The 21,342-nt window shown below is 43.4% G+C and overlaps 1 protein-coding gene across 5 annotated transcripts in view; it reads left to right on the top strand.

Moving 5' to 3' along the window:
- The window catches only part of ARHGAP21 (Rho GTPase activating protein 21), a 139,416-nt gene that overhangs the window by 72,960 nt on the left and 45,114 nt on the right, over window positions 1–21,342 (top strand). For all 5 annotated transcript variants that reach the window (XM_029078125.2, XM_007667880.3, XM_039913922.1 and 2 more), the window contains exons 4-6: window positions 13,441–13,533; window positions 17,208–17,286; window positions 18,987–19,041. In XM_029078125.2, the coding sequence (XP_028933958.1) occupies window positions 13,441–13,533; window positions 17,208–17,286; window positions 18,987–19,041 (227 nt within the window). The remainder of the gene's footprint in view (window positions 1–13,440; window positions 13,534–17,207; window positions 17,287–18,986; window positions 19,042–21,342) is intronic.

Here is a 21,342-nt window from a genome sequence, read left to right on the forward strand (position 1 = left end):
AAAAGCAGTGAGGAGGAAGGGAGGGCAGTGGGATAGGTCCCTAGTGGTTGCAGGAGCTGAAGGAGGAGGAAGGTGTGCGTTGAAATAGTTGGAGGATGGGTAGGAAAGAGGGAACATTCTTCGTTCTTTTATTGCTAGTCTTTCCCCTCTCACTTCCTCACTCCTCCTCTTCTTCTTCTGTGCCAAGATGCCTTTTCATGCCTCCAAACCCTCCCTTCTCCTCGGGTGAGTTGGGAGAAGAGAGCTGGTTTCTCTTTCCTATTGCAAGTGAAGATGTTCTTTGCAAGCCTCCATTCCCTCCCACAGAAACAAGCAAACCAAAACAAAAACCTCCTTAACTGTGCTTTCCTACATTTGCCAAAGCAATGAAATGGTAGGTACTGAAAGCATGTATCAGCTACATCACGATCCCCTCCCACAGTTTGTCTTTAGATTATAAGATGCAGAACAGCCTGCTTATGTGCCATTTAGACTGAGTACACTTAGTGTCTAATGAAAAACTTCTTTATCATCAATAATAAAAGCCATGCTCATTTAGATGGAGAATTAATGAATGAAGATACAGGTCCTGGCAGAGAGCAGGAGAGAATCGTTTGCTGTCAAAAAACCCATTATCTGTTCTTTGAAATGATTAGCTGTTGGCTCACTTACCAAAATCCACACAGAATCATTCTGACGTTCCTGGCACTCTGTGGATATTTAGGAAAAAGAGGGCATGAGGGGAAAAGTCAATGTTTCACCTACTCTCTCACCCTCCCACCCTGCTCTTGGGAAATTTGGGATGAATATTTCCAGGAGAAATGAGTGGTGTGGAAGCAACCGAGTGGTCACTGAGAATCAGGGCAGAGAAGAGCTCATTAGATTTGGCAAGGAGGAGGTCATCGATGACCTTTGAGACAGTGGTCTTTGTGGTGAGCAGTGTGCAGGAACTAGATTACACAGTCAAGGAGGAAGTTGAGCAGGGTAAGGAAGTGGAGTCAGAAGGTGCATGGAATTGATTCAAGTAGATTGGATATTACTGGGAGAAGGGATGTAGAGAGATTGCTGGATAGTGCAGTGGAGCCCAGAGAAGGTGAAAGAATGGGGATGGGAGTGAGGTGTGTGTGTTTTGTGTATGTGTCTGTCTATGAGTTCAGGATAGAGTAGGAATGGGCGTATTAGAAAGCAGAAGGGAAGGAGCCATCAGATAGTGAATGACTGGAGATGGCGGTCAGGATGGAAGAAAGGGCATGAATTTTTTTTTCCAAGGTGAGAAGGGGATGATTTTGAAAGCAGGTGGGAGATCTCTGCTGGAGATAACCAGGAAGAATGGGAGAGTGGCTGCTGGAGAAAGCAGGGAGGGATTTGAAGGATCTTTTGCCTGACATTTGATTTTTGTGAACAAAGAAGTTGGTTAAGTCATTAAGGGAGAACGACCAAGGAGGTGGGCTATTGGACACTTCCGGAAGGAGGAAATTTGGAACAGGTGGCTGGGCCGTAGACAAGAGAATCAAGGATGAAGCAGAAGTAAGGCTGATGAATGAGAGAAGATAAAGTTTTAACAAGTAACGATGACTTTGGAGTGGCCAAAGTGGGCGTGTACCTAGATTTCCACCAACAGTCCTCTGGGCTGAGCGAGCGCAGGAATGGAGGAAGAATAAGGTAAAGGTGATCCAGGACTGGGAGTTGGTGGCGTGTGTTAAGCGGAGGGATGGGGGCTGAGGGAGTCAACTTTGGCAGTGTTGAGAGTGTGAAATCTTGCACTGACAAGTAATAATAATAATAATGGTGTTTGTTAAGCGTTTATGTGCCAGGCATTATACTAAGCGCTAGGGTGGATACAAGCAGATCGGGTTGGATACAGTCCCTTTCCCACGTGGAGTTCACAGTCTCAGTCCCCATTTTCCAGATGAGGGAAGTGAGGCACAGATAAGTGAAGTGACTTGTCCGAGGTCACACAGCAGACAAGTGGCAGAGCCGGGATTAAAACCCATGACCTTCTGATTCCCTGGCCCATGCTCTGCCCACTACGCCATGTAAAAAGTCCAAATGGGGTATGAGAGTTTGGGCCAGAGTTTGAGTAGAAGGTGTCTAAGTGCTTGCAGGATGGTGTAGAGGATAGAGCATGGACCTGGAAGTCAGAAGGTCATGGGTTCTAATTCTGACTCTGCCACTTGTCTGCTGTGTGGCTTTGGGCAATACGCTTCACTTCTCTGTGCCTCAGTTACCTCATCTGTCAGATGGTGATAGGGACTGTGTCCAACCTGATTTGCTTGTATCACCCCAGACCTTAGTACAGTGCCTGGCACAGTAAGCGCTTAACTAATACCACAATTATTATCGTTATTATTCACCCCATCCTGAGTCCCACAGCATTTATGTACATACCATAATCGATTTTAATGTGTGTCTCCTGCTCTAGATTTTAGCCTGTGGTATCGAACTCTCCCAAGTGCCTAGTACAGTGTTCTCATCATCACCAGTGGTATACATCGAATGCTTACTGTGTGTATCAATGAACAGTACTCTCACTAAACCCAGTAAACACTCAATACCATTGACTGAATGTTTCTAGGACCAGAAGTCTCTGTTGTGGGAGAAGGCGGGTGTTCGGAGAGGGGGATCGTGGCGGGGAAGGTAGGTTGGGAACTTGTGGTTGGAGAGTGAGGGTTCAAAGGTAGTGAAGTTAGAGACTATACCATCACTAGAGATGATGAGATCCTGAGTGGGTCAGGTGGGTGAAGCGGAAGTTGAGTGGAGGAAGCAGATAAATCAGATGGTATTTATTGAATGTTTACTGTGTGCAGAGCATTTGGGAGAGTTCAGAGCAATAGAGTGGGTAGCACAATCCCCTGCTCGAGGAGTGTACAGACTAGAGGGGGAGACAACCGGTAACACAAATTACAAATTGATATGTACATGAGTGCTGTGGGGGTGGGGTGATGAACTGCATAAAGATTACAGACACAAGACCATAGGTGAAGCAGAAGGAAATCTAAATAGGGGAAGTGTGAGGGCTTTGTCAGGGAAGCCCTCGTGGAGGAGGTATGATTCTTAGGGGGGGCTTTGAAGATGGGGAGAGTGGTGGACTGCCAGATTTGAAGGAGGATGGAGTTCTAGGCAAGCAGAAGGACGTGGGCAAGGAACTGCTGGCAAGAAAGGCAAGACTGAGGTGTACAGAGAGTAGGTTGATGTTAGAGGAGCAAAATGTGCCGGTTCGGTTGTTGTAGGAGATGAATGAGGTAAATTAGGAGGGGAAGAGCTGATGGATAGCTTAAACTTGATGGAAAGGAGTTTTTGTTTGATGCCAAGATGGATGGGCAATCATTCAAGGCTTTAGAGGAAAGGGAAAACATGGACTGAGAGGCTTTTTTTTTTGTTAGAAAAAAATTATCTGTCAGGTTAAGTATAGATCAGAGAAGAGAGAGACAGGAGGCAGGGAGGTCAGTGAGAAGGCTGATGCAGTAGTCAAGGTGGGAATTCAGTGCTTGGATCAGCATGGTAGCAGTTTGGCTGGAGAGGAAGAGGTGAAAGTGTAGCAATGTTGTGCAAGTAGACCCAACAGATTTGGTGACAAATCGAATATGTGGGTTGAATGAGAGATTGAGTACATTGCCAAGGTTTCGGGCTTGTGGAATGGGGAGGGAAAATGGTGTTAAATACAGTGATGGGTAAGAAGATGAGGTGTTCTATTTTGGACATGTTAAGTTTGAGGTATTGACAAGACATCCAAGAAGAGATGTCGTGAAGGTTGGAGGAAAAGACGAGTCTGCAGGGAAGGAGAAAGATCGGGGCTGGAGAGGTAGATTTAATAATAATAATAATAATGTTGGTATTTGTTAAGCGCTTACTATGTGCCGAGCACTGTTCTAAGCGCTGGGGTAGACACAGGGGAATCAGGTTGCCCCACGTGGGGCTCACAGTCTTAATCCTCATTTTACAGATGAGGTAACTGAGGCACCGAGAAGCTAAGTGACTTGCCCAAAGTCACACAGCTGACAAGTGGCCGAGCCGGGGTTCGAACCCATGACCTCTGACTCCAAAGCCCGTGCTCTTTCCACTGAGCCACGCTGCTTCTCAGATTTGGGAATTGCCTGCATGGAGATGGTGGTTGAAGCTGTGGGAGCAAATGAGTTCTCCAAGAGAGTGGATGTAGATGGAAAACAGAAGGGGACCCAGAACTGAGCCTTTTGAAACTCCCACAGTTAAGGGGTGGGAGGCCAAAGAGGAGCTGGTGAAAGACACTGAGAAGGAGTGGCTGGAGAAATGACTGGGGTGTCATCAGCCAAGTGGATATTTAAATCCCTGAGGACTTAGAGAGGACAAGCCAGATAATGAGAAGATTGTTGAAATCACTCAGAGAATTGTAGATGGGGTCGTAATGGTAGAGGACAACAATTAGTAATTACACTTTTAATCCTTGTTCTCCCTCCTACTTGGACTGTGAGCCCCATGTGGGACAGGGACTTTGTCCAGTGTGATTAATTTATGCCTATTCTGGCGCCGAAAACAGTGCCTGACACATAGTAAGTGCCTAACAAATACTATTATTGTATATTATTAAAGTGGGTGGTAGATGACGTAGGCATCAAAGGTAGCAAAGGCGAGAGAGAGAAAAGGGTGGGACGGGGCGTTGTCTGGCAAGAAGAAGGCCAACTCCTTCCCCTGCTCCAGTGACTCAGGGGAGGGGGAAAGAGTGGCAGGGCAGATGTCATCTGGGGTGCTAGGGAGAGCAGTGACTGGGTTAGAAAAAGGTCAAGGATGAAGGGGAGTTTGACCGTCGTTGGAGCAGGGTTCCTTCAAGCTGAATTTTGGTCAGGGAAGAGGGCAGAGAGTGGGGAGGAGCGGCACGAGGGGTGGGGATGGGGGGTTGGGATTGGTATGAGCTGATGGACAATGAGTGGGCAGGGGTGGGTGTGGAGAAGGAAAGGGATGTAGTGAGCAGTGGTAGGGTGAAGTCCTGAAGCCTTCAATCCCTGGGCCTGGGTGACGGTCATTTCCCAACATTCTAAAGTTGGGAAAGCACCCTCCACTAGACTTCTGGTTCTAAGAGATGCTCATTTGGCTTGTGGGAATTGACTTATAGCCACGGTAGCACCTCAGCCAATGCTCTTCCAAAAGGGAAGGAACTGGGGCATAGCAGTATCTGAACAGGGCTGGAGCCCAGCAAGTGACTTCGGGTTGGTCTCATTCAGCTCGTGGCCCTGGGGCTTCAAGCCAAACCTAGGTCCTCCCACATAGGGCACAATCTGGTTTGGTCTTAAACTGAACTTCTGATACTTTGTGGTTCATAAAAGTTTTTCATATTCTTAACGGGGGGAATAAAAGCTATTAAATGGAAAATAATATTTTTCCGAGTTTTTCTTGTGTGATAATCTCACCTGACATGCTGAGTCGAATCTGACCTCTAGTGGTGGTATTCCTAATTACTACAGGTTGGTACTAAGTTTTCTCAGGAAACTTGCAACCTCAAGAAATATACTCTATTAATGTAAATTTCATTTTATTTTCTGTGTCCATCCATTGAAATTAATAATAATAATAATAATAATGGTATTTGTGAAGCACTGTTCTAAGCGCTGGGGGGATGCAAGGTGATCAGGTTGTTCATTCAATAGTATTTATGGAGCGCTTACTATGTGCAGAGCATTATACTAAGCGCTTGGAATGAACAAGTCGGCAACAGATAGAGACAGTCCCTGCCGTTTGACGGGCTTACAGTCTAATCGGGGGAGACAGACAGACAAGAACAATGGTTGTCCCACATGGGGCTCACAGTCTTAATCCCCATTTTACAGATGAAGTAACTGAGGCAGAGAGAAGTTAAGTGACTTGCCCAAAGTCACACAGCTGACAAGTGGCAGAATCTATAGGGATTAGAAGCCATGACCTCTGCCTCCCAAGCCCGTGCTCTTTCCACTGATCCACTACTCCTACTGAAGTTGATGTTATGTGTGAATATTTTAGTAACTGTTAGATTTATGATGAAGGTTGAGATTTACAAAGCCATTATTTAGAGAAAGTTAGGCTAAAGTCTCTAAGTTTCTTCTGGAATGTTTAATCAGTATTTGTGACCCAAATTTGGACTTTGCTAGATTTTTAAGGAATGAAATCCCCAGTTTTCCAACCAGGGCCATCTTTTTATTAAGAATTTTAATTTAAAGTAAAAAAGGAAGCAGCGTGGCCTACTGGAAAGAGCACTGGCCTGGGATTCAGAGGACCTGGTTCTAATTCCGGCCCTGTCACTTGTCTGCTGTGTGTGACCTTGGGCAAGTCACTTAACTTCTCTGTGCTTCAGATACCTCCTCTGTAAAATGGGGATTAAGACTGTTAGCTTCATGTGTCCAGTAAGAGCTTAACCAAAAAATGCCCCCCAAAATGGTCATCTGATCTGGTCTGTGCGGAAGAGATGATGTGAAGGAGTAGAATGGAGGAGAACAGAATTTTACCAATTCTTACATATTTAGTCAGAAATTTCCTGTCCGCTCGCACCCACATTTTCAAGGCCTGATTTTCAGGGATTTGTCTCATATTCTGCACATTCAAGAATGAAGCTGGGGAGGCAGGGATAAGGGTACTGGCTTGGTGGCACTCGAGAGTGGGGAATAACACTCTTCCTTTCCTGTTTGGGAACTGAGGGAGGGAAGAAGGACCTGGCTAGCATCTTTTCTCAGAATGCAACCCTAAACCTAATTAGAAGTCATCATTTTGAAATGCCAGCTGGATAAGTGTTTCTCTCTTGATTTCTTGGCACAGGAAAGGAAAGGATTCACAGGAAAGGATTCACAGGAAAGGCACAGGAAAGGATTCACATCCTTGAAATTCAGTGCACTTTTCCCATTAATTCCCCAGTGCTCAGTAGAGTGTATAGTGGGTGCCTGTCCAATTCTGAAAGACGGAAGGTCCACCAGTCACCATGGCGTTTGAGGGCCTCTTCACCCAGGCAAGCCATTAAAAGCCTCTAATTTTTTTTCTCACCCCAATCCCTGCTGCAGTTTCTCTACTCACCTCCTTTCATTAGTCCCCCCAGACCCAGAACATATCACATCTGCTTTTTACAAAAAAATTAGCCAGACTTCCCCATCCTTTCTGTGATGTGCTGTTCCTCTCCATTTCTCCTCGCCTTGGACCCCTAAACCCAAGGGGATCTGCAAGGAAGACAGATTTTTTAAAATTAGAATTTAAATAAGGTACATGAGGTGGGTCCAGGGTTTTTGGGGAGAGGGCCAAGGGGCTCTTCCATTAGAGGTTTCAGGGTACTGGCGTGGCATGAGCAAAACTGCTTACCAGTGACAACTAGTGAAATTGCCTATTCATCACAGAGCCTGGGGGCCTTTTTCTGGCTTATTCACTGCCCTTACCTCTCCTTCCCATGTCCATGGTGCTACAGTGGGAGGGTGTGTGGGAAAAAGCTGCCCCAGTGTCCAAACCTAGGTTGTTCCATTGCTGGATGGGTTGCCAGGTGTAATGCAGTTGATGAGCTGTTGTTATATGTTGAAATTGCTTTTCCACAAGCATTGTTGGCTTGCTTTGCTCCCTATATGGGGTCACTGCAGGATGCTCCCAGAAATACTTGGAATTTCCGCTGACTGGGACCTCCTCAGCTCCTTTCCTCTTGTGGGTCATGAGGTGCTATCAAAGTAATTGAGTTATGTGGAATTGAAAGAGAGCAGTATTAACCTCTTAGGCAGGAGAAAAAAATCTTTCATGTTCTATCAAGACATTTGAGAACACTGAAACATTAATGCGGAGAGCTTGGAAGCAGCAGCTCTTAGGCAATTTCATTTGAGTTTAAGGTCACTATCTGTGAGTTCCATTTTTTTCTCCTAAAAATGAATTACATTTGGGTCAAGTGCTTAGTACAGTGCCAAGCGCTTAGTATAGTGCTCTGCACATGGCAAACTCTCAGTAAATACGATTGAAAGAATCAGGGAAAATGGAGAAAAGGAGTCTAAAATCTCCTTTCCCATGAATATAAATTCTTAAATGCCAGACAAAGGATTAAAATAGTCGCTTTTTTAATGATGCCTCTTGATGGCCTATTGTAAATGTTTTGCTTCAGTTTGGTTCTGTTTATTTCTGCAGTAGTTGGTCCTCCAGTGAAAATGCACTAAAACTCATATCTAGCAATACTGTAGCTTTGTAAATCAGGGAACAGGAGGGTTGATATCGAGGAATGGTGCATTTAGTTGTATTTTGTAATTTTCAGGTTTTCAGAATGCGCCTGCATGTTTCCTGTCTAGTGTCTAGTGAGGTACCTCTGTTGGTAAAAATATGGTTGTGAGGTAGTAGGCAAGTGGTGAAAAGTTTTGAAAGCAGCCAAAATGGTGGAGGCAGTAGAAAAATGTACTTTGCTTACAATGATGACCCAGACCCAGGACTTGCCTGGGTGCCCCATGTGGTACCACGAACCCCAAAGTAAATTGGAATTGGCACCATGTAAACTCCTAGGACCCCTCCCCCTTCTCCAAGTGGCCCTGGCTGTGAAGGTGCCACTGGCCAGGTTGGAGTCTGCTGTAGCAGCCCCATTTATGGTTAGCTTGAGGAGCCCCAAAACAAGGCCTGAGAGCACTGTTGAGTTGAGAGCTTTGGGGAGCCATGTCATTAAGCTGGGATCCATCCACATTCTCCTCATCACTTTTCCTGCTGTTCTGCCCTCACTCCCCTCCCTCCCACCAAACTCCCAGTGTGGCTTGCCGATGACTATGAGCATTTTTTCTCACTGTCTTTTAATTCACCATCACATTAACACTGTTCACTAAATAAACTCCTCATTACCACACTGGAGGAAATAGCATTCAGGAATCTGATTAGACAAATCATAGCAGTTTCCAACTAGTATTTTTATCCGAGTGCTTTGCAATGATCAAACAGATGATTTCAGTGCAAGAGAGAAACGGTAGGAAGGCCTGCTATGATACTGGCCTGCTCTCACATCAGTCAGACCCTGTTATGGCACCAGGCCCCTTTATGTCAGGTATTTTAATTTTAAGTGGCCACCCTCCCTCTGCTAGATTTGCCTGAGGGGTTCTTAACTTTAAAGTAATCATGCACAAATGCATGCCCAAATTTCAGAATGGCTGCTGCATTTCTGTCACTCAAGCAAAATCCCATTGTTTGGTGGAGATCAGCAGTAATGTAAAACCTGTACCTAATTTTTAGTGTAGGTATGATTTAGTCTGCTTTGGTTTCCAAGAGAAGGAAAAAAATGAAATAAGAAATATTCTCTTTTTTTGAAGAAATCCTTCCAAGCCTCTTCCACCTCTCTCAGTGCCATCCATCAAGGAAGACGTTAGATTTCCTTATAGCACGAGTTGGTGCAGAAATTGACCTGGCAGGGGAGAGATGCTTTTATGCATGACCCTATTTTTCTTTGCTCCATTGAGCCATATGAAAGTGTACGGATGGGGGCCCTTGTCCAGTCTCCAACTGGATTGAAGCCACGTGCCTGCATTTTCAATGATCCGTCCTGAAAACAGGCCTTTGTTTTTCCTGCTCGAATTCAGTGCAAGTGGGAAGTCTTTGCTTGGTGATTGAGGCTTTCTAAAGCAGTGACTAGTCAGATCAGTTGGCTGAACCTTCTAGTGCCTTTTTAGATGGAAGTGGCATCTGTGCACTGCAGGGACTGAACTCCTAAGGGTGTTGGTTAAAATAGTTTCAAACTCTAGGGACCAAAGGTGGAGTGGAGTTTCTTTGAGGGCAGATCCTATCAGTTGGGATGAGATCTGGGGCAGTAGCTTTTTTGGACGATAGTTGCTTGCTAAGATTCCAAACCGTGCTGGTCTTAGAATTTTAATAATGCCACCCCTGCCTCCAAAAGCATACTTAGTAAGCGATCTATTGAAGTTAATAGAGGTTAATAGATCTATTAATAGATTAATAGATCTATTAATGATCTACTGTCCTGTCCTGAGATGGGCACATCGTAACCTCCTAACTTGGGTTTTCAAAATCAAGTGTTTGAGTTTTCTACACTACTTTAAAAGTGTGCTTACCTGGACTTTCATGGGAGGCAAGTTACATTTGAGGTTCCCTTGAAATGATCAGTGGAATACCACGTGTCACAGTTTATTTAATGGCATGTTGGCCTGTCCAGGATAATGGTGATAATAGCAAGTCTTCATTTTCCTACCCAAACCCTGTCCTCCCATTACTAAAGACAAAACCACTACCCTCCCTGCTTCACAGGTCTGTCAACTTGGCGTTATCCTCAACTTCTCTCCCGTTCAACCCACATAGTGTATCACCAAATACTTCACAACATCGCTAAAAATCCACCTTTTCCTCCTCCATCCAATCTGTTGCCATGCTGATCCATACACTTAAATCCTGTCTTTATTACTTCAGCTGCCTCCTCACTGACCTCCCTGTCTCCTGTCTCTCTCCTCTGCGATCCTTACTTCGCTCTGCTTACCGATTCATTTTTCTAAAAAAGAAAAAAAAAGTTTAGTCCACATCTCCCACTCCTCAAGAACCTCCAGTGGCTGCCTATCCACCTCCACGTCAGACAGAAACTCCTTATCCTCGGATTTAAGGCACTCAATCAGCTCTCCCCCTCCTACCTTTCCTTGCTGATTTCCTCCTGCAAACCTAGACCACACACTTTGCTCTTCTAACGCCATCCTATTCACAGTACCTTGATCTCATCTCTCTCACTGCCAACCCCTTGCCCACATCCTCTCTCTGGCCTGGAACTCCCTCCCGCATCACATATGACAGGCCACCAATTTCAAAGACTTATTTAAATTGTCTTTTAGGAGATGTCTCCTAAAAGTGTCCATCCCTGACTTGGTCCTCATTTTTCCTATTCCCCCTCCCTTCTGCACATGGATTTATCCCCTTTAAGCAGCTCCACAGCAGTAATGTACATATTCATAATTTAGCTATATGTCTGTCTCCCTGGCTAGACTGTAAGCTCATTGTGGGCAGTGTTCATGTCTACCCGCTCTGTTATTGTACTCATCTAAGTGCTTAGAAGAGAGTTCTGCGCGCAGTAAGCACTCAGTAGATACCACTGACTGATTGGTATTAAGTGCTCACTAGGAGCCAAACAATGTGCTTAGACACTAGAGTAGATGCAAGATAATCAGGTTGGACATAGTTCTTGCCTCACATAGGGCTCACAGTCTAAGCCAGAGAGAGAACAGATATTTTTGCAGTTGAGGACACTGGGGCAGACGGAAGTTAAGTGAGTTGACCAAGGTCACCCAGAATGCAAACGGAGGACCTGGGACACAATCCTAGGTCTCCTGACTCCGAGGCCCGGGCTCTTTTCACTAGGCAACACTGCCTCCCAGCAGAGGGGACATGACAAGCCTGCATCATAATAGTAATTGCAGTATTTACGTATCTATTGTGTGTCAAGCACTGTACTGAGTGCTAGGAGAGGCACCCAATAATCAGGTCTTTCATAGTCGCTGTCACACATGGAGCTCACCAGTCTAGGTAGGAGGGAGAGCAGGATCTAGGTTATGTTGGGCACTTGTACTTTTGCAGCATCTTTGGAAGGACTTAAGAGATAGAGAAGGTTCAGAGAAAGGCCACCAAGACAATCAGGAGATGGAGAAGTGTCATATTGTAAGATTCACCTGCTAACCAACTCACCCTGCCTCCATCTTGCTTCCCCAGCCACTGACCTCTTGCTCATGCTCTCCTGCCTGCCTGGAACACCCTCCCTCTTTACACTGACAGATCACTACTCTTCCCATCATCAAAACCCTTCTGAAATTGCCTCTCTTCCAGGAGGCCTTCGATTTTTAAGCTCCCCATTTTATGTCCAGTATTTCTGACATTTTGGCACTTTTGTGCCACTTAACAATAACAACAATGTTAGTATTTGTTAAGCACTTACTATGTGCAGAGCACTGTTCTTAGCACTGGGGTAGATACAGGGTCATCAGGTTGTCCCACATGAGGCTCACAGTCTTAATGCCCATTTTACAGATGAGGTAACTGAGGCACAGAGAAGTTAAGTGACTTGCCCACAGTCACACAGCTGACAAGTGGCAGAGCTGGGATTCGAACCCATGACCTCTGACTCCCAAGCCTGTGCTCTTTCCACTGAGCCACACCCTTAAGTATTCACCACCACCCCATGTAGCACTTGAGTGCACATTTCCATACTCTGACTTTCCCCTATCTGTACGTTACATTTTAGAGTCTGTCTCCTCTGCTGGACTGTAAACCCTCTGAGGGCTGGGCTCACGTTAGTAGTTCCACTGTACTCTCCCAAATCCTGTCTGTACTTCCCTCAGATGCCCCGACTATTTTTCTACAAAAAAAATTCAGTCTACGTTTCCCCACTCCTCAAGAGCCTTTAGTGGTTGCCCATTCACCACCACATCAAAGAAGGCGCTTCTTAACATCTTCTTCCTGCCTCACCTCCCTGATTTCCTACTACAAGCCAGCCCACACACTTCACTCTTCTAATGCCAACCTACTCAGTGTTTCTCAATCTCTTCCATCTCTCCATTGACCTTTCATCCACATCCTGCCTCTGGCGTAGAATATCCTCCCTCTCCATATCTGACGGATGATCACTCTCCCCATCTTCAAAACCTTATTAAAAAGCACATCTCCTCCAAGAGGGTTTCCTTGACTTAGCCTTCATTTCCTCTTCTCCCACTCCCTTCTGCACCACTCTTGCACTTAGATTTACATTCTTTATTCACCTCTTCCTCAGGCATGGACCTAGGAGACTGAGGACCTGGGTTCTAATCCCAGCTCCATCACTCAGTTGCTGAATGACCTTGGACAAGTTAACTTTTTTAGGCCTCAGTTTCCTCATCTGTAAAATGGAGGTTAAATAGCCCCTCCCATTTAAATTGTGAGCCCTGTGGGGTACAGGGACTGGGGGACTGTGTCTGTGAACATGTATCTACCCCAGTGCTTAGTGAAGTGCTTGGCACATGGTGAACACTGAACAAATACAAGTATTATTGTTTGTATTACTACTATCATTCTATTGATTTATTGATGCAGTCTTTTGAAAAGATTAGAACTGAGAAGGGATAATTTTGAAGATCATAAAATCATGAAGGGGTCAGGACGAAACGAAACTGGTAGTCACCAGGAATAAGGGACTTCCATGGCAGCCTGAAGGTGGTTGGTTAATTGAAAGGAAACACTTTTTCACATTGTGGTCGGGTGAGCATGTGGAATGGATGCATTTCCACAAGATGTTATGCAGGCCAAAAATATCAATATGTTTAAGGAGGAATTGAACACATTCATGGGTGAGATGTCCATCTGTGTAAATGTCAGGACTCTTGCTTTTGTGGGAGACAGAATTTTGGACTTAACAAACCACTGGCTTGGCCCAGTAATGTCATTCCTTATGTTCTTATGCTAAATCAATCTTGGGATGACTCTTGAACAAATAGATGTTGTATCATTAGGGTTTTTCAGTTGCATTTGTGCAAAATGGTTTCATGTCTTTAAAAATATGAATTTCTTCTGTAGGAAAGCAAAGGAACCGACTGGAGCCAATGGACACCATATTTGTCAAACAAGTGAAAGAAGGAGGACCTGCTTTTGAAGCCGGATTATGCACAGGTGCTGTTGTTGTTCACTTCTATTTTGAAAATATTTGTATATGCTGAGTTTTAGGATGGTTCTCAGAAAATTTTTAAGATTTTACCCTGAGAGAGTACCAAAATAAATCAGTCATGCATTTGCCAAAGGGGGTAGTATTTGACAACAGTGTATTAAAGAAAAAAGTCAGAATGACTGAAGTAATGGACCTGATCCGAACATTGAATGAGGAGCAAATTGTTCATGACTTGGAGATGAATTGATTATTGAGACATTGGGATACTATTCTCATCTCCCAGTGCTTTTCCATTGTGCATCATAGTCTATGAGGATCCCTTCCCCATATCCTCCATGATCAAAGATGACATCAATGCATTTAACGTAATAATAATAATAATGTTGGTATTTGTTAAGCGCTTACTATGTGCAGAGCACTGTTCTAAGCGCTGGGGTAAACAGAGGGGAATCAGGTTGTCCCACGTGGGGCTCACAGTCTTAATCCCCATTTTACAGATGAGGGAACTGAGGCACAGAGAAGTGAAGTGACTTGCCCACAGTCACACAGCTGACAAGTGGCAGAGCTGGGATTCAAACTCATGAGCGCTGACTCCAAAGCCCGTGCTCTTTCCACTGCGCCACGCTGCTTCTCTGACATAGGCAGATGTGGTGCAGATGTGGTGCAGAGACTGTTGTGTAACCACATTGTGAATGCTCAGGCTAGTTCCTGTCACTGGGGATGTGTTTGTTGGTCACAACATCTGGTTTTGCCTCAAAATCTCAAGATCCTCTTTAATATCTACTCCTTTCTTGCCACCTTCAGGCTGCTATTAATCTGCTGTACAATTACCTCGCCTCATTCTGCTGAAGTGCCGCATTGCCTGAGGTTACTCTTCCCTGCATCCATTGCATCCTCTGTTTCCAGTGCCCTATTTCAGCTCACCATAGAGCAGCTTTTAAGGCATCCTCCTGTTCTCCTGTTTATGTTCCTGTCCCATCAATAATTTGGTGCTTCTGCAGAGTCTTCTGTTAGGTTTTCATTCCAGGACCTTGTTTTTGTTTTTCCACTTTGCTATTTGCTAAGTACGGCACATATGTGATCTTGATGCATTTAGGCAGACTCCGCCACACTGTCAAGGCCATAAAATGAATAATGCATCCCTATTCAGATTGAATTTGTTATTCTTCAAAATGATATCACTCAGGGGATCCTGGGACTGTACCAGTCAAAACAGAGAAGTTGGTTCTTATGATATAGCCTGGATCAGTGCTCAAGTGAGCGCGGTGACAAATCTTGGTGGCTTCTGACCCTGCAACCCACTCAGTCTTAAAGTAGGTCAAGCCGGACCCAGGATCTCACCAAACCTGTTGGGCTAGGGTTAGCCCGTTTGGGTTTTGGAGGCCTCATTCCTGTTGGAAAAAGGTGTTTTCAGGAGAAAACTTTTAGAGGTTTTTGACATCTCTGTAGGATTCTTTTCTCTGTGATGAGAATGAAACTGTCCACATTCTTTAGTGTTTCTAAAGTGTCCCAGATGTCCTTCAGGTGCCTCTTCAACTCTAGCATCTAATCAGTGAGGTGCCATTGTTTATATTTTGGGGGCATTATTAAAAATATAACAGTAATAATAATTGTGATGTTAAGTGCTTACTGTTTGGCTAGCACTATTTTAAGTGCTGGGGTAGATACAAGTCATTCAGGTCAGACACAGAACCTGTCTCACCTGGTACTCACAATCTAAGTAGGAGAGAGAGCAGCTATTGCATTCTCATTTTTACAGATGAGGAAACTTAAGCACAGAGAAGAAAAGCGACTTGCCCAAGGTCATACAGCAGACAAGTGGTGGAGCCAGGATTAGAACCCAGGTCCTCTGATTCTCAGGTCTGGGCTCTGTCCACTAGATCCACTATCCACTGTGGTTCTTTGGTGACTTTTTCTGGTTAGGTGGAAGATAGGGATGTTTGCTATTCCCTGAGTAGGAGTTGTCCCATCATGAAAGCAGTCCATTGTGGAAGACAAACAGTCCAGAAGTGTGCATACAAATTTGCAGTACCAAGAGAAATGGGCTTCTAGAGAGGCACCAGTGTATGACCTCAAGGGAAACCCAATGAAAGGATTCAGTTCTGCCCTGAGTAAATTCACCTGCCATACTCATTAATGGGTCAGTTCCATCTCCTTTCCATGTAGACCTCTGTTTTCTTGTTGTTGAATTGAAGTCCTTTTCCCACTTTTGTGAAGAAACAAGAACACACACCCAATCTTGTGCAGTCTGTGCAATGGAACATCCTGACCCTCATCCCTAGGGGCCTTTGTTTTGGGGTTCCCAGAGGCCTAGATGATAAGAGTGGCACTTGTTGCATCCTACCCACCTGCCCTCTGGGGAGTTTTCCTGGAAAATCCCTAACATTCTTTGGGGTGGTTGACAGTCTCAGACTTTAGGCCAACAGTAGAAGTACCTTAATGAATTGTATAAGACTTCATATTTGTTTTAGGCTTTCGGATCTTAATTGTGCGAGCTTGGGTTAGGATCGCTGGGCCATCATTGTAAAACTCTGGTGAGATCTAGTTAGCAGTAAATTAAACCGAGCTCTAAAATGGTTATGCTCTAGAGCGAAGGAAACATTCTCCATGTAACAAGTTTCTTTTGGAATGTGACATTCAGTTATCAAGAAATGTTGAAAATTAAGACTAAGAGCCTCCTTTGCTACCTTTTTGAAAATCACATCTGAAAAAATGGACAAGTAAACATTTCCTTATTCTCATTATTATCAGGTATTCTAAGTTTGAATGCTCTCATTCAGGGAAAAAAAAATGAGTGGTATTTTTGAGCGTTACAGTGGTATTTTTTGAGCGCTTATTTTTTGAGTGCAGAACACTGTATTAAGCGCCTGGGATAGTACAATACAATAGAGTTGGTATATATGATCCCTCCCCACAAGGAGCTCACAGTCTCATCTTCCAACCTAAATATTTATTTATGTTCATGGAAAATGCCATCACATAAAAATGCATCTTATTTTCAAAATTGCCAGGTGGAGGAAAAATTTCATATGGGTCATGAGTTTCTTATCTTCTCACATTTGCCAACCTTCCCCTTTATGATGCAATCCCTTCATTCCCTCCAGTGACCTGTGCATTCTCTCCCCCAGTTCCTACCGACACTCCTTTTTCATCCTAATCCATCCATCCAGACCTACTCTAACTCAAGACAGCCACAGTATCCACCCCCAGGCTCTTACCTTTTCAGATATCTATTTCTTCAAAATCTGTTAAGTTGGTCTTTATGCATACAGAGGCAGGCATGTGCACATACACACATAACATGCCAATTCTGGTAATGAGAGTTGGAGAAAGAAGGGTGGGAGGAGAATTGTGAAGTGAACTAGGCTGGGTCTTCAGAAAAACTGGGGAGGGAGAAAGAGGTCAAATATAGAAATTTGGTTGTTATACCTTCCCGAGAAGACTGCTTTGCTGACTTCTGGGATGTGGTACTCAAAGAGAGAAAGTCAGTAGCATGAGATTTCTGTAGGTTTTCTACTTACCACCGTAGGCCTAGGCAATAAAGTGGTGGTCATAAGGGGCTGATGCTAAATGACTTTGTGTTTCTTTAAAGTGCCCTGGTAAAATCTCTGTGGATTCTGAAACCTCTGATGTAGAAAAAGCAGTGTTTCTTATACTTCTGTCTTTATTTTCCCCATAGGTGATCGAATTATAAAAGTCAATGGAGAAAGTGTTATTGGAAAGACATATTCTCAAGTAATTGCTTTAATTCAGAACAGGTAAGCTATTGTTTTGTCATTCTACAGAACAAAAGTTCTACTTTCTGTAACTAATCTTTCAGCTCCTTGGAAGGGGAATGAAACTGCTCCCCTTCACTTTTGAGCCTTAATCAGATTTATTGAAGCCATGCTGACAATCACTGGGCCACCAAATTTCAGGTTCACAGAAATTATAATTTTGTGTAGAATCAATCAGTGGTAATCAGTTTGACAATGTTTACACCCTAGTTTACCTTTAGTGTTTTATGTATTAAAAGGAGCTTCAAAATGACTCCTGTTTTAAAGCTTATTGTAAAATAACTCATTCTTCTATTGAATTTTTTCTTTGAATTTCCTTGAATTTTCCTCTGTTAACCTTGTTTTTGCTAAAAATTAATCTTCGAGGATACTACAAATTACCCAAAAATGACATGGTGTAAGAACTTACTCTTATTGTGTGTGTATGTGTGACCACTAGCGTATGTTCAAACTAAAGAATTAACCTGGGTATCTGAGACTCTCTCTTGCTCATTCTATATTTTTAAGAAATTGAACACTGTTTTGCTAATCTGAAAGATAAACCAGTATAATATACTGTCAAATTCAACCTTACTTATTTCATAGAGAAAATTACAATTAAGAAGGTTGAATTTGACAACCTCTAGGTCAAATTTGGCTGTAAATGTTGAATTAGCACTACTGTTCATGCCATATTTAAATGTTTGCTTCAGACACTGTTGTCTCCATCTGACCTCTTTGAACTTACTTTGAAGATTAGGGACAAGTGGGTTTCCTTCTGTAACAGCCTTGAAGCATCAAAGCACAATAAAGTTTTTCAGTGAGTTATTACTGTACAATTGAGAAAATCAGACGGATGAGCTATTTTAAAGTTAGGAGAGACTTCATGGTACTGCAGGTCAAAACCACCTTTGTTTAGGAAATTATGGTAGCAGATGGCTGTGTCATCTTTTCTTGGCATGAAGGATAAAGTAGAGTTGCCTCTTTAAAAAATGTCCTTTAAGATTTTGAGTTCTAAAGAGAATCTTTCCTAAGATAACACTTTGAAGATTCCATATTTCCTGCTCTTTATAAACCTTGACTGAAAGATATGTGTATGAAAATATTGTGCACTCAGTTCTGCCTTAGCATGCATTTCCGTGACGTGTTTTGGTTAGAATGTTGTTCGGGCATTAGGGAGCATTTATCTGACAATGAATGCAAGCCTATCTGAATTTAGGGGACTGCAGATTTGGAAGAAGTGGTTTGTGTGTGCAGTGTTAGGCACAGTGAATAATATAGCATGGTTTTGTCCTTAAGGAGAGGTTTTGTTAGCTAATCATATTTATTGAGTGCTTACTGTACTGTACAGAACACTGTACTAAGTGCTTGGGAGAATACAGTGTAACAATGTGAAAGACACATTCCCTGCCCACAGCGAGCTTATAGTCTGAGTGCTAGAGGGCAAATCAATTGATGGTATTTATTGAGCGCTTACCCTGTGCAGAGCAACCCGAAGATACTAAGCAAACCCCGTGTCATAGGAGAACTGAGTATAACCTATACTCCTTAGTATAGCCTTGTTCCTGACCTGAGTAGATGGCACCTCTTTTATTTCTAATTTAAATGGATTTTTGAATAGACCTGGTTGGGTTTGTAATTTAAGAAATCAATTAGCTGCTCCTCTCCTTTCTCCAGCTGAATAATGTTTGTTTTTGTTTCAGTGACAGCACTTTGGAACTTAGTGTTATGCCAAAAGATGAAGACATCCTCCAAGTGGTATGTGGTAGTTGTGTATATGAAAATGTAATCATTAAGATAATAAGGAAAAAAGAAAAGCGTATTTGAAAGAAATTGTTTCTCCTGTTTATGTAGGCATCTCCCAGTGAGCTGAAAACACTTGGCAGGCATTATCACTCCGAGCTCAATTCTGCTTCCTGTGGAGGGGGAGAACAGAGGAATAGTGCAGTCATGTCCCGCCTGCCCCTCAACCATTCCTTTCTTGTTTCCCTTTTTCCCTCCTTTCTGCAGTGCACTGCACAAGGATATTTCCCAGCACACAATAACCCACACCCAGAGGGTTTGGGTCATTTGAGAGCAGAGTGACATGCACAATTGCGGTGGTTTTGCCTTGTGTGTAGCTGCTGTCTCGACTCCCTTTCGAGAACTCTCATATCAAACTGTGATTCGGACGGCCAAGCCAGTGACCATTCGGTGACTTCCAGCAGAACTTGGGTTAAAATATCACACCGAAGTCGGGAGAGAGAGAAACTGATGCTTTGAGGAGTTAATGTCCTTCTAGGCAGATTGGGTGTGGGGAGTGGGTGGGATAATAATAGTATTGATTAAGTACTTCGTAAGTGCCCCACACTGTGCTTAGCATCAGGGGTAGATGTAAGATAATCAGATCGGACACAGCCCCATGTCACATGGGACTCACAGTCTAGGAAGGAAGGAAAACAGGTAGTTTATCTCCATTTGAGAAAATTGAAGCACAGAGAAGTTAAGTGATTTGGCAAGGTGTATGCACCTGCAGAGTCAGAACTAGAGCTCGGGGCTCAGGCCTGTTAACTTTCCACTGTGTTGAAGATCACATTTCTGGGCCCATTAAAATAGTATCTGATACTCTTTACGTTAGGCTATTGGTGTCTGTATCTTCCTGCCTTGTTGGATCAAAGTGAGGAAGTCACATCCAACAGCATTGAAGCACCAAAAAAAGGGTTTTGGATTTTGCTTTAGATTTTCTGCTTTGACATAGCTTTATGACTTATTGCCCGTAAATGTCTTTGTTCCTAAAAAACAAAACTCCTTTTTCTTTCGTTTGGATTTAGTGCTTTAGATTTACCATTCACTTTAAAACATCAGGTTTTTTTGTAAAACTATGTCTTTAAGGGTTTGAGGTTGAAATATAGCTATTTGATAACTAGGATTTTAGACAAACTGGACTGGAAAAGAGTTGAGTGGACCACTTGAATCATTTATTTGACACCTGACTACTGAGCTTCTCTGCAGGTTGAGAAGATAATAAATAGAGGCGCCTAAACTTAGAGTGATTTTGTTCAAAGCACTGAGATAAAGTAGGAGCAGATTCATTCATTCATTCATTCATTCATTCATTCATTCATTCGTATTTATTGAGCGCTTACTGTGTGCAGAGCACCGTACTAAGCGCTTGGAAAGAACAATTTGGCAACAGAGACAATTCCTACCCAACAATGGGCTCACAGTCTAGAAGGGGGAGACAGACAACAAAACAAAACAAGTGGACAGGCATCAATAGCAGATCAAAACACAGTCACAGTCCCAAACAGGGCACACAGTTGAAGTGGGAGGGAAAACAGGTATTTCATCTCCATTTAACAGATGAAGACACAGAGGCACAGAGAAGTTAAAGGATTTGCCCAAGGCTACACAGCAGGCGGATCTGGGATTAGAACCAGGTCCCCTCATTCCCAGGCCTGTGTTCTTTACACTAATCCTCACTGCTTGATGTTTACAGCAGAGATTGGAATGTTGGATAGTTTTCAAATAAAATGCATTTTAGCAAGCTTACTGCTAAAAGGCCGTCATTTTTCAGGTTTGTCCCATAATGCTAATGGGGTACTTGGAGCAGAGTGCTTTTCATTTGCAGGAACTAACCCGCTACTAGACTTGAGGGATAATGGCTAAATAGTCATATATTTGTAGGTAGTGGTCTTTGTAAACCTAGATTCTCGTTTACCATCTGATTTTTATCAAAAGAAATAATTATACCAGGACCTAATGAACAATGTGCTTATCTTAATGCATTCATTGACTGAAAAGGCAGCACAATGTGACCGATTCTCTGGAGAATAATGGACAAAAATGATTTGATTGTTGTTCTGTTCCCTTTAAGTACTAGGTTCTCAGTTTCCCTGAGGTTTTTGGATTTTCAGACATGTGGCTATGTTTACCAGTGAGTTCAGAGGTGAAATGGGCCGAGGAGGCTAATTTTTCTTCTTGTCTTTAGAGACGGTCCTCTCTGTCAGGGTTTAGGTACATCTGTAGAGTGACAGAGAGAAAACGGGTCAACTAGGAGATGTCTGAGGTTGACAAAGA

Source organism: Ornithorhynchus anatinus, chromosome 13, assembly GCF_004115215.2.
Source record: "Ornithorhynchus anatinus isolate Pmale09 chromosome 13, mOrnAna1.pri.v4, whole genome shotgun sequence".
In the NCBI taxonomy this organism is placed as follows: domain Eukaryota; kingdom Metazoa; phylum Chordata; class Mammalia; order Monotremata; family Ornithorhynchidae; genus Ornithorhynchus; species Ornithorhynchus anatinus.